General features: G+C 25.1%; 2 protein-coding genes across 6 annotated transcripts; one reads left to right on the top strand and one right to left on the bottom strand.

Moving 5' to 3' along the window:
- Positions 1-2,507: 2,507 nt before the first annotated feature.
- Sec6 (Exocyst complex component Sec6) lies at positions 2,508-7,581 on the bottom strand. 4 transcript variants are annotated; one of them, XM_015515474.2, is made up of 3 exons: positions 7,421-7,581; positions 6,876-6,965; positions 2,508-5,001 (listed from the first exon to the last, which is right to left on the bottom strand). In XM_015515474.2, the coding sequence occupies exon 3, from the start codon at positions 4,974-4,976 to the stop codon at positions 2,763-2,765; it is 2,214 nt and encodes a 737-aa protein (XP_015370960.1). In that variant the 5' UTR covers positions 4,977-5,001; positions 6,876-6,965; positions 7,421-7,581; the 3' UTR covers positions 2,508-2,762. The 4 variants fall into 4 exon arrangements, with proteins under 4 accessions (XP_015370960.1, XP_089076892.1, XP_015370961.1 ...); XM_089220766.1 differs by having other exon boundaries at positions 7,425-7,579; XM_015515475.2 differs by lacking the exon at positions 6,876-6,965.
- A 119-nt stretch (positions 7,582-7,700) lies between these two features.
- Positions 7,701-17,426, top strand: Sirt6 (sirtuin 6). 2 transcript variants are annotated; one of them, XM_089220791.1, is made up of 8 exons: positions 7,701-7,913; positions 8,542-8,631; positions 8,695-8,822; positions 9,312-9,430; positions 10,669-10,792; positions 11,653-11,826; positions 12,271-12,394; positions 12,491-17,426. In XM_089220791.1, exons 2-8 carry the CDS (start codon positions 8,566-8,568, stop codon positions 12,815-12,817), a joined length of 1,062 nt encoding a protein of 353 aa, XP_089076917.1. In that variant the 5' UTR covers positions 7,701-7,913; positions 8,542-8,565; the 3' UTR covers positions 12,818-17,426. The 2 variants fall into 2 exon arrangements, with proteins under 2 accessions (XP_089076917.1, XP_015370962.1); XM_015515476.2 differs by having other exon boundaries at positions 7,702-7,913; positions 8,562-8,631.
- Positions 17,427-19,220: the final 1,794 nt, after the last annotated feature.

Below are 19,220 nucleotides of genomic sequence, written 5' to 3'. Positions count from 1 at the left end.
AATGATCATTGGTGTGTGTTTCCAATGATCACGTCGTGCAATCGTTGCCAAATGTAACCAGTGTTGAATCCAGGTATACTTCAGGGGGGGGATTCACCCCCCCCCCCCCCCCATGACAAATACAACTTTCTGACTTTCAATAAAATGTACTTATTTATTAAATGCACAATACTAATTTAAATATAAATAATTAATAGGTTTCTAATTTATTTTGTAATTGTTTCAATATTTATGATTTCTGAATTGTAATAAATTATAATAATACAATTTATAATATGTGACGACCTTAGATTGATTTAAAAAATTTAAAAATTAATAATTTGTTTCATAACATCATAACTTTTTAAATATTTATAATTTCTGAATTGCAATAAATAATAATAATAGGTAATACGATTTATAATGTGTGACAACCTTAGATTGATTAAAAAATAAAAAATAAAAAATTTTTTTTGTAGTTTTATATAAATTTGAAATGTCTAAATTATAAATTGTAATAAGATTAACTGCCTATTAATAGATATAATTCATAATACTAAAATGACGTATCATCATTCAACCAATGAAAAAAAAGTGAGCCCCCCCCCCAGAAAAATTGTCTGGATTCAACACTGAATTTTGAAATTCAACACTCATACACACATACGCACATGTCAATGCATCTCAAAAATGAAATATATTCTTATTTGCTTAAGTATATAAACTACTAAAAGTAGTAGAAATTAAAATATATAATATTTCCTGAGATTCTATTTTAATTTCAAAAAAGTTTTTGAATTTATATGCGTCTAGACTCTAATAAATCACATTTTTAATTTAAAATGCAACTATTTCGTGCCATTCGTGGGATTTTTGAAAAAAATATCTTAATTTTGGAAAAAAAAATTAATTATAATTAATAAAAACCTATTTAAAAAATATATATAAAGTACCATTATTAATATCTTTATTAATATTGTTAACAATTTGTGATGTAAATAATTTATATCAATTTCAAAAATGTATTATTTTACAATACCTTTTTATGATACTTAATTACAAAAATTAGTGATATAAATAATTTAAATTTTATTGCATATCCTTATATAATTCGTTACTTTTAGTTGGTAGTAATAAATAATAATATTATCAACCATCATCATTGCCAAAATATTAAGAACTTACCTTATATCTTTATATTTTATCCTTTGACCTTTCTGACATCTTATTTGCTGAGGAAAAATTATATAATTTACAAGACAGAATGTATTCAGATCCTTTTGATGAAGTTTTCTCTTATTGAATTAATTATTAATTCTTAAAACTTATAATTATCAAGTATAAGAAATAATATTTTATCCATTAAAAATCGTTAATTATTAAAGTACAATGCTATGTATAGTTAATATGTTTACGTATGTAAATATATGAAGAGGTATGAGTACTTATCTACCTATATTATTGCCAAGATGCAACTAAATTGATCATAATATAGTTGGGTTATGAAAATTTAGAAAAAATGATCAGTTCTGAAAACTCTGTTAACTTGTCAAATAAATAGTTTTAAAATTATCAATAAAATGCATTAAGTTATACAATATTTAAGACATTTTAGATTCTGAGTGTGACAAATGAATGTCTTGTACTTATATTTACAATGATGTGTTTTTTTTTCTGTCGTCGACATTTGAGGTAGTAAAAAGTGTTGATTTTCGGTATCAGCGTCTTTTTTGACGAGTTAAAACAGTTCATTTTTATTTTATTTTGTTGGAGTTATGTTACAAGTCTTTTAATTCACATTTATCATTTATTAGGATTTCATAAATTTCTGGTGGGTTTTCATGACATTTTCTTTTGTATTAACCTTGTCCTAGCAACTATGAACACAACAATAAATATTTTACCAAATAGATTCCACTGCTTTGAATTGATGACTGAACTAACATTTTTGGATCTCCATTTTTATTTGTAAAAAGATGGAAATTAAAATTGATAATTTTCAAGTAATTCAGTGATTGTATGACACCAAGAACAGGTTGTAGAACATACACTATAAAACTTATTATCAACTAGAGAACATATGGATAATGTTACTATTCTTAAATAAACAATTTAAACAAAAGTAATATCTACAAAATTCTTACACACTTATGTTATAAGGCGGTACTAAATATCAAAATACATATTATTTAGATAGTTAAATTACCATCAACAACACTGTCTATCACTTTATTTAACTTGTACTCATTTTAATAATTATAGTTTTGTTATGCAACCATCACTTAAACGTATCAAGGAAAAAAAATCTGATTGATCTATTATGTTATATGCGTGTGAAAACAGACCTATTTTTAATTTATGTAGTATTAATTAATGTTAATATTGTTATATTTATCATATTTGTTTCATACGACTAATAAAACATACATTTACCATTTTTTTTTTTTAAATTAATTAAAATACATCTTGAATTTTAAAGTTCACACAGCCTACCGATCTATAATAATAAATAACAAACAAACTCAATAATTAGTAAATATCTATAACTTTATGATTAAAAATTTTTAAAGAAACAATGAACAAATTCTAAAAAAAATGTATATATTAAATAAAAAAATATACTTTGAATATAGTAATATAAGTATTTTAATTTTGATAATTTAAGGTAGAATTATTGTATTGCTAATGACATAGAAAACAGAACATTGGTTGCAAATTAAATACATAATATACAATATCTATTTTAATAGTAGTATCTATATTATTCTTTAATTATTATTATGCTATAAGTGGATTTGCTGGAAAATGCTCTTGGTCAATGTAGTGCCTGCAAGTTCCTTATTACCCTGAATTGCATACTGTACTTTTTCACGTATTTCAGACCTACTTAAATCACCTCTTAAGCCTAATAATCTTGTCATTTGGTCTTCGGTTATATCTGGGTACATCTTTACAAGAGTGTGTAAGTCCAACGATAGTATTTCAGAATCTTCACTTTTTAATACTTCAGATAACTTGACAACAGCATCAAAGGGAGAATCTTTATCACGTGTTACTAAAGGCGCCACACGCATAAAAAATGATTTCAATTGATCCACTTCATTTGTCATTTTATCGGCTGCTGATCGACGTTCTTCGTATGTCTTGAAATTTAATTTCTTCTGCAAAATAGCCATTATGTATCGTCTCACTATTATATCCTCAGCTTCTAATATTATATACTCTAAATTCTTTGGCTTTAGATGAGTATAGTCTTGAAAATAATCTTCTAATGTCACACAAATCGTTTCAATAGATATAAAGCTGGTAAGCCATTTAGTAGTAATCAAATCTTGAAAATGAGAGTCAAGATCAATCAGAGCTTCTTCTAAAAGAAATTGTGCTGCTTCGTCTCTAAGGTTTTGGAAAGTTTTTATTAATTTTTCATAGGCAGTACTTGACTGGTCCTTAAAATCACTACTCCAATAGTGTTGCTTCATTTCTAATGCTAATTCGATAAATTGCAGGCAGTTGTTGAGTACAGTAATTATGCAGTGAGTAAAAAATGGTACTTTGCTTCTATCCTCAAAGTGCTTTTTCTTGAACTCTATAACAGCCTCTTTGTAAGATACACCATATAGACTAACGCTATCTACACTCAATAATAATGCTTTGTGAGTTAAATGCTGGCTTATAGTTTTTGTGACTTGCAAATTTTGATCAATCATCTGAAATATAATAACTGGTGCAGCTGTATGAAAACATCCATCTGGACCAACTTCAGGTGAAGCACCTGCATACCAATCATTTTTTTCAGTATCTAATGTTTTTAACATCCATTCTTTGTAATTGGCTTTTATGTATTCTAAATATTTTGACTGCAAATCAAAAATAGTTGTTGATTTTAATAACGGACCAACTTTACCAATGTCTATATTCAATTCAGGATGTAACATTAATTCTGTACCAGGGTATGTGTTAGTCACCCATGAAATAATTGTTACATATTCATTGCCTTCTAGTCCATCTGATATTATGTCGTTTAAATTTGCAGAGAGACTGGAATGATACATATAAACAAATTTATCAAAAATATCATATTGTGGTGGAAAACATGGCACACAAAGAGTTTTAACCACTCGCAAGTCTTCAAGAATTAATTGCCGACAAAGTTCCAAATATGTTACAAGCCACATTTTATTGTCAGATCGTTCATTCACCTGAGTACCTTCTATTCGCTGGTCAACTGACTTTTGAAGTACATCAAACGCCATTTCTTTCCAATTTTTTGGGCGACTAGGTGGCATAAATCCAGATTGTTTATGACGCTGCAATGCAAATATATCAGCACGCTCTTCTCGTTCAATTATCCGCAGTACAGTAACAATCACCATAGGTTCTTTTCTAACAGTATTCAGAGTTCTGCTCAATACTAATTTAATTTGTTTTTTCAACATATCAGACATAACTTCAACATCTTCAAAGTATGCTTTGAGTAGTATTTTATCACTTGGTGCCTGATTGGGCAATTTATGAACTTCAAATAAAAGATCATCTCTAGAATTCTCAAGGTCAATTAAACACTGATGAGCATGTAAAAATTTTCCATCATTGATCCACTGTTTAGTTTTTTCAATACTTTCGGGTACAGTGAATAGGTGTTTCATATTTTCATTAGCCGTCAAGTACTGAGAATGTTGCATTTGTTTGGTACGCACATCTTGCAACTTGTATCCAAGAGATGGTAAATTGATAAATGCCTTTTTTGTTTGACTAAGGTATATCTTTACCTTATTTATATCATCCAGTGCATCTTTTAGTTGTTCCATTCCGATTGTAACCCCGTCTAATTGACTTTGCATTGCTGTTTTCAACATTGCCTCAGTAGAGGTTTTTTTACGTGAGATGCGATTCTTCAACTGTTCGACTTTCTCCAACTGTCCTGATTTCTTAAGCATATTTGTAAAGTATTTTGTTGCTGCCAATTTAGCATCATTACCTAACTGATCTATGTCCATAATTGTAATTCAAATCTCCAAATCTCTAAAACAAATAAAACATCAATAAAATTAATAAAATGAAATTTTTTTTCAACATACTTTTCACAATCATATTACAATTACCTTATGTTTTTAGAAATATATATTCACAAAGTACAAAAAATAAATATTTATGATATTTTTCTTGACAAAATTCAGAAACTGAGCATTCAGTTAATATGCTTATTTTAGATAGGACAATAAAGGGTTTGTGTTTGTATAACGAAGGATTTGCTTATTATATATAACCTACACATTATAAATGAAAACATTGACAAAGTAGAAATACTGAATTATAAAGGAACGGCAACTTTTATTTGAAGATACTATAGTGATCTCGTCGCCTATAGGTATCATGAACTAAAGATGATGATGAGGTAATTCTAGATTGAACTCAAACAATTAATTTTATTATGTAATTTATTGTAATTTATTAAGAGGACACCACACCTGCATGTGTTGTCTCCTGACTCGCTTTTAAATTAAATTATAATAAAAAGCCCATGAGATACCCTAGATAATAATCTTGCCTTTAATTTTTATAATAGGTCAATTCACTCTTTAAATTTTAAACTAATGGAGCTAAATGTGATCTGCTGAGCGAACAATTTGTTATGATATGCACTTTTACGGCGGAGACAACACATACGGGTGTGGCGTCCTCTTAAAAGAAACACATGAAAGTCAATGGTAAATCTTACAACAGATGATTTGACTAATTCAATTAGTGAAAATATTTAAAGTGTCTAGAAAATATTCAATTTGCCTTTATCAAGTTCAAAATATTATTCTGTTAAAATTATTCTAAGTCCAAATAATTATTTTAGAAAAACAAACTCATGAAAGTGCTCTGGTTATAGTTTAACCCTATACTCTCCATAGTCTACTTACTCTTGTCTCTATTCTCACAGATGTTTTGTAATCATCTAATCTTGACGGAAATGTTAATTGCCCATGCTCGGATCAAGTGTGCATCTTGGATGACCACATTTTTCATATAGTACATTTATTAATTCAAAATATACCTCATTTAGAATATTAATTAGTAGAACTCTTTTCATGTGTGACTCCAAATCCTGTGTACGCACATGCTTATCTATGGCCCGTAATTTCCATTCATTTATGCTTTTTTAGTTTATTTTTTTAGAATTGTATTGCTTTTATGATTTTTAATAACTCAAATTGATATACGTCACATAACTTATGATTATTACATTCAACACCAACCTCTTTGGTATGGCGACCCACCCAGGTGATAGCTACCTAATTGATTGTAAGCTAAACAATGCAGGACGCCAGTCCATACCAATAGCATCTTTAAATAACATGAAACTAAGATAGGCAACATTTTCATAGTACATAGCATATTTTACAGTCCCCAAAATAATTTATTGTCGAGTAAATAGGCATATTTTAATAATCCACAACCTAAGTATAATGCAATAATTTGGAACAAACATAATAAGAACACTAACAGTATCACAAATCAATTAAGTAGGTAGGTAGAAGGTTATAAGAAGTATTTACTAGGATGGGTTTTTCATTAGCATGGCAACAAATTGATCTAGTAGGTAAAACTGTAGAATAAATCGCATTAAAAATTGTTTAATTAAGAAAAAAAAGTATAGAACGTGATTGACAGTCATCAAATATGATATTATACAAGTACAATTTGGCTCTAATAAAACTATTGATAGGTTGGTGAAATTATCGAATTTAACTTGAATTAAAATATTTGAATCGATACTCAAGTAGTTCTATAGTATTCAAGTAGTTTACAAGAACTCACATAAATAAATCTCTCCAATACATCAGTATCATATTATAAAATAAATTGTACTACATAACTAAATTACTTAAAGAAAATATTGTTCATACCTGTCGATAATCTTAATAATGTATCAAGAAAGTTGAATTACAAGCTTCACTGGAAGTATTCAAAACAATTTCCAACACATTTTCACACGCCTAGTTTTAATAAAATTAAATATCAATTTAAATTTACACCGAGTAAAAACAAATATTATTAATTATTAATATAGAAAAGATTTTCAAGCAATTTATGTCGATATCTCACTATAAATAAAAAATAAAATACAACGACTTAAGTGATATCGTTTATCATTGATACGGTCGTGGACAATATTATTGTGGAGGTAAAACACAAAAATTATATAACATTGAGAGTATAAATTTGTACAAATAAATTGTCGACCGAATGTAATGTTCATATACCTATTAATTTAATAGGTCTATGGTATTAATATTATTATATTATTAAAAATTCCAAATTTTTACTTGTGACGAAAACGAATCGGCAACACTACAAAAACTTACTACTCGTATTTGCACAAATCTACCTACTCAACATACATTGTCATGTTGGACTTCCAGGATTATGGTATTTACAAAAATGCACTCACCTACGTGCGAGAAATCTCACGAACAATTAATGGAATCAATCTTTTGTGCGTAGCCGGGCGCCGGGCGTTCAGGCCATAGAGTAATAATACAGACTAATAAGTAATAATAATTAAAATAATATATTAAATTATAATGAATATTATATTATTATTATTATTATTAGATACTATAGTATCTATCACGATCTATCGTGGTATCTATATCCGTGATTATAACTTAAAATAATTCAGCTCTTTGGTTTAATATTATCTCAGATAAAATGATATTAATGTTATGGAGATAACTCGAGATAACACTAGAAAATAATGTGCTTGCAAACAGTACCGCGGAAACGGTGGAATTAACGAAATTAAACATTATTGCATTTTATTAATATCATATAATATTAGAGAATATGCTCGTCGGCGTCGTCGACAATCATTATTAAAGTGGTAACTATCAGAAACGAGTCAAATTCGCGCCACAATCACGAAACGAACATTCTTCACCAAGGTAAGCATTCGGTGGATTTCGCCCAAACATTAAACCCAAATTACCCATGTTACATCATATGTGTATAGTGTATTAGAGGTTAAGTACGTTTTGCAATTAATAAACCAATATAATTACATTGGGAGGGAAATTAATATTGCCTACGTTTTATCACAGTTTTATTGATATCGCCTAATCCCTTTTTGTACCAAAATTGTAATTTGAACATTTAAGTAATCTCTTCAAGTTTTGCAACAATAAACTTAGTTGGTAACGGGGCTATTATTTCGATACAGATTAATTATATATACCTGAGATCAATATAAATAGAATATTTCGGTATCTTGTTTTCGCATTACATTTTTTTAGATTCATAATTATCTTGAAATTTAACTTATATTTAGAAAATAAATTCACCATTCATTAATGTAAAATGTAGTAATTAATTAAATTTATCTTGTTACAAATATTTCGGCAAGTTAATGATCTTAATTAACATGATCTCCAAACCCATTTAATCACATTTCTCTCAGATTTTTGGTTTTAATTTTTCAAATTTCAAATTTAACATGCATACAAAAATATACCATACTCGCAATAATAGCTAATAAATTTTTTATATGTACCTTTTTTTATTTTAATGTTGCTGATCATTCAAATAATTTAAAGAGAAATGTCTTGCAACTATGCTGATGGTTTATCTCCATATGAATATAAAGGGGAAGTTGGTATGAATGAAGTAAGTATATAATAATTATAACAGTTAAAATATCCGTAACAATACATTTTATATTTATTTTAGGTTTTTGACTCTCCTGAAGTTTTAATACAAAAGATTTCACTTCTTGCCGAGTGGATCAAAGATTCTAAATATACAGTTTTTCATACAGGTGCTGGCATAAGTACATCAGCGGGTATACCAGATTTTAGGTAAATGTGTATAATGAGTTATTGTTATAATAAAAATGTGTTTTAAAATAATATTTTAGATATTTTTAGTTTTTTTTTTTTTTTTAAATACTTTATTAATGTATGTATGACATGATTAATATTTAAGGCTAACAATTTATTACTTATTTAAAATAAAATACAAGACAACCAACTTTCCTAATGTTTGAAGAGTCAATTTTACTAAAATAACCTTATTAAGATGATCTTTATTTATATTGGTTATTTGTAACTTTAAATACATTTACTATTTAATATGTCATTTTTATTAAATATTGAAAACATTTTAAAGAAAGGAATTCTCTATCACTCAATATAACAACTCGAGAAAAATTATATTTAAGAACTTAAGTACCTAATAAATATAAATTTAATATAACCAACATTTTATAGAGTAAAAAACTAAATTGACATTTTCTATTGATAAATTGTATTAATGTTAAATTAATAAATATTATGTATAAATTATAGAGGACCTAAAGGAGTATGGACTTTAGAAAAAGAAGGAAAGAAACCTGAAATCAACTTAGATTTCAATGATGCTAAACCAACAGTCACACATATGGCAATCAAAAGCTTGGTAAAAAAAGGTATAATTCTTGAATTATTATTTAGAAATTATCTTATGATTAAATAATTATGAAGTTATTTATTGTTGTATGATATGTATAATTTATATACTATTTTATAAATAAATAGAAACTTGATTTTGAATATTATAACGCTCATTGATCATTTAATATATATTGTGGTCAGTAGCAGTTTTGGGGGTGATATAAGAAATTAAAGAAAATGCGAAGAAATTAAAAAATAAAGGTTTTCTTTATATTGGTATTGGATTCTATTTTGAATTTTACAAATTTGAAAAAATGAATATATATGTAGCATATGTAATTCATATTATTCTTTTTGTTATACAGAACTTAAACGAAAATCAAAAATGATTAAATGTTAATATTTTTTTACTATTTTAAATATCCACAATTACCTTAGTTGCAATGTAATTTATCTAAGCATGTGTATACTGTACATCAATTATTTTTAACCATATAATAGTTTGTAATTATTTTTTTATTTTTTACATTTCTAATTCAATCTACAAAAATTAAAATGTATATGTAGGTATCTATGTTCTAAATTAATTTTATTGATATAGGTAAATTATTGTTTAATGCAAGTACAGCCATTATATTCATATTTATTTTTTATTTTATGTTGTAATGAGTTTATATTCCATTTTTAGAGCTATTAGTAATTTTTATCTTTATTGTAGTTGATAACTTTTTCTTAAAAATTAAAAAATTGCAAATTGAAGCATATTTTTCTCTCTCTTAAAAAAATATTTAACTCTTTTTAAACCTAAAAATCTTAACTCCAATAAAAAAAAAAATACAAAATATCACAGTCAAATATGATAATATTATATAACAATTAATAAAAATAACTTTTGATTAGTGCCATTGTATTGATTATAGCTATTTATTGAAATAAGTAAATTTTCCTTTAACTGATATATTAGACACGCTTTATTCACAGGTAATTTGAGTATGAATTTTTAAATTAAAATTAACTGTTACTTATTCAAGCTAAAATTATCAACTACAACAAAACTTTGATTTTATGTTTCTTCCATTCTCTAGGAGGTTAGTAAATATTATTGTATGTTGTTTTATTCTAGATAGAGAACGGTAAACAAATATATATGAAAATACTAAATATTTAATTTGTCAAATTTACAGTCTTTATATTTTTTTAATACTTATTTAGCATTAATTAGCTAATAAGGGTCAATACAAATTGTTAACATTGTTTTTAAGCATTTTATTAGGATATGCAAAATATGTTGTGAGTCAGAATATAGATGGATTGCATTTAAAGTCAGGATTACATCGCCAACATGTATCTGAAGTCCATGGAAATATGTTTACAATGAAATGTAACAAGTGCAGAAGGTAAATTAAAATATTCTAAATTTCTTGTAGGTAGCTAATTTTAATGCAATTTTTTTTTGTATACTTAGTGTCATTTTTAAATTACATGAATTTAATAATAAATAAATTATCATTATATTGTGTGGTTTTATTTTCAAACATACAAGTTGAATAAAGAGCATTAATAAATTAGTATTACCTAATGAGACACTTTTAAAAATATTTTTCATCCTAAATATATTTATTTTTTATAATTATAAATGATAAAATATGATATTCATCTTTTGGTATTTTATTAATCACTGTAACTTACATTATTTTTATTTTACTTTTGAATAATTTCTAACCCTGTTGATTATTGCCATACAGTAAGAAAGTAATTGATGTTGTACATATGAATGTGGCAATTCCATCATCACTAAACATACACTTTATGGCCTATATAACGAGGAGACTTAATGATGATTCTCACTTGCACAGAAACATTAACTAACATTTAAATAAAAGATAAACGAGGTGTAACAGTGTTGCAGTTTACATGGAATCGATTGTGTTGATATACACATATACAATGCTGAATTCATAAGTTCAATATCTATGATGCATGTATAGTCTATTGTTTCAAACATTTAAACTTAAATTTTTTATTTTTGGCTTCAGCCACGGCTAGAGTTTAAATTGGAAAATCCAAGTTATTTTCATGGCTGGTTATAATCAGTCTTTAAGCCCTGATTTAAAATGCACTATTTGTTTTACTTCAAATAGTATTATTTATAATTTTTATTTTTATATTAAGAATTAAAAAACCATTTAAAAACTTTATGTAATTTAAATCACTATGTTAGAAATAATTTAGTTGTTTAGTTTTGTTTATATACTAGGAGTTATGTGAGTAAGACTGCTGTAAAAACAGTTGGACAGCGATGTTTGGACATAAAATGTTTTGGAAAAAATAAGAATGGTTATCAATGCCGAGGTATTTTATATGATACAATACTAGACTGGGAACATCAATTACCCATTGAAGAGTTGGAGTTATCGGAGTTACATTCAAAGTAATTATATTTTCTGTATGTTTAACATTTAAATATTTTTTATTACAAATATTTTTGCATATTGAAAATTATACATATTTATCGCTTGACATAATTTTATTTTACTTGATATGACTTAGTGAACTCTGCTTGAGATTGAAATTAATATTGTATAATATAATGATTAAAAAATTATTTCAGCACAGTTGACATTATTTTAATAGGTGCAAATGACTATTATACACAAGTATTATCATAAAGTCGGTCGGCCCATAAAAATTTACCTAATTTAAATGCAGTTGAAAAAATCCCCTTATTATTTTATTGAATGTAATTAATTTATGAAAGTATGTTATTAAGTATTATAGTTATGTAAAAAAACCATCAAATATTTGTAATTAATCAATTCATATTATGCTAGTTAACTTATTTTTTCGAATACAAAAATGGTTTTCATATTTTCAGAATGGCAGATTTATGCATTTGTCTTGGAACTTCATTACAAATTCAACCAATCAATCTGGTTCCATTTAACGCAAAGAAAAACAAAGGAAAAGTCGTTATTTGCAATTTGCAAAAAACAAACTGCGTAAGTATTATATAGTTATTATTTTAAATTATTTGTATAATATAATATTTCTTTTTTAAAATGTTTATCATAATTTTGTAATTTTTTTTTATTAAGGATCGTAAAGCAGATTTAGTTATTCATACATATGTAGACAATTTGATGAAGTCTCTAATGGATATCCTTGGAGTGGATATTGATGAATACGATGAGATTAAAGATCCAACAAATATAAATTATGAAATCACTGATTGGACAATTTATGAAATAGATTTAAAGAAAGTACGAGAAATTAAAAAAAACACTGCCAAATCTAAAAAAAGAAAAAAATCTAAAGCCAAATTTTCTAATCCGGAATTAGAAACAGAATTGCCTTGTAATAATCAAGTTCTTAAGCCATCCAAAATTTCTAAACTCAATAATATTGATAATATTATAAAATAATAACAAAATAACTAGGTTCTTTAATAATATTTATATTTATTTTTCTATTTAAATTCTTTAATTTGATTTCATAACAATTTCTTAAAAAAAAATCATATTGAAAATACTTTACCTATAAATTCATTGTTATAGGATGATTTAAATATAACTATAGTTCTGTCTAAAATTCAATATTATACAGTTGTTGAAAGTAGTGTAGTGTTTGTGTGGAGCGCTTAAATCAAGGTTAGGTTAGGTTAGGTTTGATTTCCATGATTTTTGGTGGGCGGTACTTCAGATTACATGTAAACAATATCCTAATTAGTTAATCAAGTTTCAATTTTTCTGTGCTATAATAAATTATAGACTATTTTGCTAACAGTGTTACTTAAATTAAATAATTCTATAATTTTTCTTCATAGATAGTGTGTTAGTGTGTATGTCATCAACAGGAACTAGAACCTTAATAACTTTTTTAGATTTGATAAGATTTGATTGTTAGAAAACTAACATTCTTTAAAAAATATTTTTTATTGAGTGACACTTGACTTCAATTATCATGACATGTGTTATAGTGTTATGGCATCGCCATTATATATGCCCTTCTTTCAAATAACCTTATTTTTATTTATTCACTGATTGCAATTTCTCAAATTTTATTACACCAAACACCTCTAAGTTTGTTACTGATATTGTTTTATTTCTTTTTAAAAGTACTAAAATGTTACCCTTTTAAAAGTATATAGGTTTTTTTCCATAAATAATTTAAGTTAAAATTATTTAATGATTATGTTCCATTTTATTTTTCATAAAATATGATATAATGATTATTATTATTATTATACAACTAAAAATATAAAAGTATCAGTTTTAGTTAGTCTGGTTTTAAAATTAATTTAAATAAGAATTCCAATGGTTTTGATTTTTAAAATGTTAAAACTAGATGTTTTGAGAGGTTCTGGTTCTAATTGTTATGAAAGGGTTCCAATTCATTTTTTTACAGTTCAAACGCGTTTGACCAAAAATTTTCAGTTTCTAATTGTCAAAATGTTTCTAGATTATCCAAACTAGATACAAAAATATAGATTCTAAATTCAAACTAAATTTAATAGCTTGGTAAGTTACAAGTTTTATTAAATTATAGGTAAAAAGATCCGAAGTACAAAATGTTATTTTGCATATTTTTCATATTTTGCTATTTTTTGACATAGGTATACTGCATACTTATGTATTTTATAATTTTTTATTGCATATATATGGTTAGGTTAGGTTAGGTTTTTAAATGCATAATAATTATATGTAATATTTTGCTTTTATTAATTTAAAAAAAGTATTCATTGTTATATTTATAGCCCATGTAATTTGATGAAAGTCGTTTTCCTTTCTATCTGAGTAAGTTTTCGTGAAACATATTACATTAGTCGTGATCTGAGTGCACATAATTTTCGAGTTATAAGCATTTTTAATTTAAACTTTTTTATATATTCATAACTTGCTACATATTGTAACTATTTGTAACTATTGTAAAAAAACCATCACACAAACACAAATATTGTTCCTAACATCGAGTTTCATAATAGGTCGATTCACACTAATTTTTAAACTAATGGAGTTCAACTACACAATGTTATGCACTTGTAGGACAAACACAACAAATAGTTATGTAGTATTTTCTTAAGCTAGTGCTTATAGGGTGGCAATTTCTGGCAATTTTTTTTTATATTACATTTTTATTATATGTAACTAAAAATAAAAGAAATTCAACTAATTATAAAATGTTGTATTTAATTTTAAATCACATATGAAACAACTATAATTGTATGCCTTAATAACATTTTTTTTGACCAGAAAAATATTCATATTAAAAGGTGGCAATTTTTTTAGTGTTTTAAGAGGCACAATGGTTATGTCTGGCACTGATTGGAATATAATATTGTTCTTTAATTATGATCATAGGCGTAACTTGATGGGGTCGAATGGTGGCAATTGCTTCCACCAATTGAACTATACTATTAGGTAATTGCGGGCTGTTTAGAGGCAGTGAAGAGCATAATATCAAACTTTTATCTAATATTATGTTCATTTGCTACACATGTATTATAGCTAAATATAATAGTATATTAATATAGTGAGATTCACAAAAATTATTTTTGCCCCCATATTAAAAAAGTCAAATTTACGTCTATGATTATGATCATATTTAATGGTCAATAGTCTTTCTTTGGGCTCTTTTCAAAAAATTATTATGATCAAGATAATATTACAAAAGTTGTTTTATTTTGTGTATTTTTTTTTTTCATCCATGTTGAAATTTCATTTATCAATGTATAAAAATTATTTCTTTTAAACTTACTACATAAATAGTCATATATAAATTATAATATTATTTTATTTTAAAATGATTTAGTTAAATGTTTATTCATAACTTACAAATTAAGATATAGAATTATTTTTATCATATTTTTAGTTAGTTAAATCACTCTTTGAATTAACTATTTTAAGCAATACATTTTAATTGAAATGAAAAATATGTACCTACCTAAAATATTAATTAAGTATTTTATATAAATAATAGGTCTTTAATAATATGTATAAATAATAATAGAATTGAATTAATTTTGTAGGCAATGTTCAAATGCAATAATCCCTCTTATTAATGTTGTACATCAAACAGTACAATATTTTAATATGTATAATTAAACTAAATAAGTAGAAAAAAAATCATAGAACTAATCATTAATAAAATTATTAAAGAACCGAGAATTTTTATACTGTTTTCAATTAATTTAATGCATGCATTGTATAGTTTTAATTTTAAATTAAGTTTGATTATAAAAAAAATTGTATATATTTTATGCATAATCTAAACAATAATGAAATGAACAAAATGATAGAATTGGGACATGTTAAAGCACTATTTTCTGTCCCTCTCTTGTCCATGCGCAATATAAACGAAACACATAGACACAGAAATATTTGTTTATGTTTTCAAATAATCTTAGAGTAAAATCACCCATTTCATAATCAATAAAGTATAAAATTGTTGAAGGAATGATATATTGATTAGTCTAAATATTGTTTCAAAAAAATTTAAGCATCATTTAAATATACAAACATTTTTATTTTTTTGAAAATCGAAAACTAAGTCAATAGAAAATAGAAAACCAATAAGTCATACTCTCAAAAATATAAACTTCTATAGTATTTTTAATAAGTGATTTTGCTCTAAAATTACTCAAAAATTTGAAGAAAAAAAAAACAATTTTATGTGAAAGGATTTTATTTTTATTGTGCATATAAGTCTGGGCGATAAAGTTAATAATATTTTGTTGACATCCTCTTAAGTATAAATACTAAATAGTACCTAATAAAATTCATAAAATTTATAAAATTCTGTTTGGTTTACCGATATTATGCTGGGTTACACTTAACATATAATGAATTAATAGAAAGAAAATGATCCCTTAAATAATATTTAATAGCCCATGATTGGTCAAATAAGTTTAATCAAATTGTTTATGCAACATGGCATTAGGGAATTAAATACTAAAAAAATATTGTAATAAATTATGCTCCATTGATTCATTTTATTAAAAAATTTAGAAAAGTGATATCAACTGTTTCATTTTTGTATAGTATTTTAGCAATTTGGATTTTATCATTAATTTCCCACTGCTTACTATTTAATATTTTAATTAACACCTTGAACTAAGATAATACTATAAATATACTATGTAATATGTAAATCTTAGTTCATGATTAATACTGAATACAGTCTTCTCAGTCTTGATAGATTTGTAGCTTTATGTCATGGAATTGTTCTATGTTTAAATTTTGATAATTATTAGAAAATCTTATAAACTCTGTATATCATTTAATATTTAGATTGTGTATTGATGTTTAGCTTGAACTTATTTTTTGGTACGAAACAGTGTCTATAAGTGTACCGAAAGAGATGTATAAAGTGAACCATCTAAATTGTATGAGTTATATTTTTCATTATGAAGTGATTATCACTAGGATCTAGATTTAGGAGTGCATTTTTGTGGAAATAAAAAAAAAGCAAGACTTTGTAAAATTAGTTTTAAATCAAATACATAAATAATGTTTGATATAAGTTATTATGTTTATACTATGAATCTTTAAATATTATGTTATGCTACAAAATGTTGATGTAATGTAGGTTAGTAATAATTTTTTTAACTATAGCTGTTTTCTACCTCTAGTATTTGTAAATTGTATTAATATTATAAGTAGCTAGATAGTAATAATTTATTTTGTTTTTCATATTAGTTGTTTAAAAATGGCAAGCTATCTAAACTTTCTGTTTTATTTAACATAATAGATAATTTTTATTGTATAAAATTGAAATAAATTCAATATTTTTTTTTATAAAACAAAAAAATATTTCTTTTTGTTAACATTATACTTTGTTATATACCACAGATAATGCAAGGTTAATAAATTATAGATGTATCCTCAGTTTTTTAAACACAATTTTGGACCTCTCCCCCATACCATTACAGTGTTTGTAAGTTATATGATTCGTTGAATTAATCATCTCATTTTTTAATTACCTACATATATAGCTAATCAGACTAATAAATTGTTTTAATCTTTTGAGATAAATTTTTAAAATATTTTATTTTACACTTATAATATACATTTACGTTTGTACCTATATTAGCTACACTTACATTCTCATGAATGAAATAGATCAATCAGATTTACTACTAGACTAATATATAAACATAAAAATAGTTATGTTTTTTTTTCATTAAATTATTTATTCAATGTACATAGTTCACTCAAAACACTAATTTTGCTTCTAGTTTTATTACAAATCATAATTAAATAATAATACATTTCAACTGATTTGCGGAAATCTCTATGATAATTTTAATTTTTTAATATTAAATTCAGCTGATTTTTGATCATAACCAGGGACAAGTGATCATATTATAATAACTATTGCTATGTATACAGTAAAATTATAATATTATTACTTAGTTAATACTTATATGTCATCAGTCTTTTATTTTTTATCTTTGGAGTTGTGATAATATTAAGGTTTTTTAACAATTAGATTTTCATGTTGATTTAAGAATTTCATCTGTATGAATAATCTGATTGATAAATCCCTATACTACAAGGTTTATACTTTTCTTCAATTATGGTGCAAAGATCAATTATTTAGACAATCCTAAAATATGTATAATATTATATTGTTAATATTATTAAAGTAGGAATAATTGAAAGATCTATTTACCTGGTTAAGGATATTTCAATTCATCATACTAAATTTGTTTATTTTTAAATATTAATTTATAGAATTAAATTCAAATTTCATAAATCAAAATAGGTCCACAATCCAAATTAAAAAATCAAATATGTGTGAGTTACATCAAAAAAATTTAATCAGCATTTATATAGTAAATGTATAATATATCAATTAACAAGGTAACCTGTTTTGAACTTTTGATTTTTTTTTTGTGTGAGGAATATTTTATTAAAACTTCAAATTTAAAGAATGAAAAGAAAAATTTTATGAACTTCTAACTGAAAACAAATTTGGAAATTTTCAAAATTTTGATGAATATTATCTAAATTTACTATTTAAATTAATTTAAAAAAATAATCATACCTATGTTTCATTAATATTTTTAAATTTCCATTTAAGAAACTTATGAGGAACCATGTAATACATTTTTAGATAATTTAATACATTTTTACAAAATTCAAAAAATGTTTTTAGGTATAGGAAATTCTAATATTGCTAATATGCTTGGTGAAAATTTCAAGTGTCGAAGGTAGTTAGTTTTTAAATTACGATGAACAAAAAAATCGATTTTTTTCGAAAATTTGTTTTCACGTTTATTTTGTTTTTTAAGACGCTTTCAATTAGATTCAATTTTTAATCAGAAAATATGCTGGCGGCGAGAATTGGTAAAGTGTAGTGGAACGGAGTTACCCCGCAAAATTTTTTTCCACTACTCCACTTCTCTAAACTTTAAATACTTATAATAACTCATAAACTACTCGTCCAAAATTCGATTTTAGATTCTGAGCGGAGCGATGAATGTATTGATTTTACTATGATGTGTGTTTTTTTTTTTTTTTTTGTGTCTGTCATCACGTTTTGGGGCAGTAAAAAGGCTTCGATTTTTGACTTCAGTACCTCGTTCGATGAGAAAGTGAATCTAGTTGGTACTTTGGGGGGTCAAAAGTAAAAACTTCTTAATACTTTTCTAAATAATTGAGAAAAACAAACTAAAAATTAAGGGAAAAACGGGAAATTTTACGCACACTCATTTTTCGACAAAATCGATTTTGGTTTTTGATGTAACTTTAAAACAAATGACCATAAGATACATGGAATTTTTACCTAATGTTTATATAAGTATATTCTATCCAACATGCAATT

The sequence above is a fragment of the Diuraphis noxia genome, unplaced genomic scaffold (assembly GCF_037042655.1).
Source record: "Diuraphis noxia isolate RWA-SAM2 unplaced genomic scaffold, SU_Dnox_SAM2 contig0001, whole genome shotgun sequence".
Taxonomy (NCBI): Eukaryota; Metazoa; Arthropoda; class Insecta; order Hemiptera; family Aphididae; genus Diuraphis; species Diuraphis noxia.
This window is presented reverse-complemented; position numbering and strand designations above follow the sequence as displayed.

Bases quoted from the DNA above. Each gene is read 5' to 3' on its own strand.
- Sec6 (XM_015515474.2), bottom strand. From the start codon at position 4,976: ATGGACATAGATCAGTTAGGTAATGATGCTAAATTGGCAGCAACAAAA.
- Sirt6 (XM_089220791.1), top strand. From the start codon at position 8,566: ATGTCTTGCAACTATGCTGATGGTTTATCTCCATATGAATATAAAGGG. The intron at 8,823-9,311 runs GTAAATGTGTAT...TATAAATTATAG, and splicing joins GCGGGTATACCAGATTTTAG to AGGACCTAAAGGAGTATGGA. The intron at 9,431-10,668 runs GTATAATTCTTG...GCATTTTATTAG, and splicing joins CAAAAGCTTGGTAAAAAAAG to GATATGCAAAATATGTTGTG.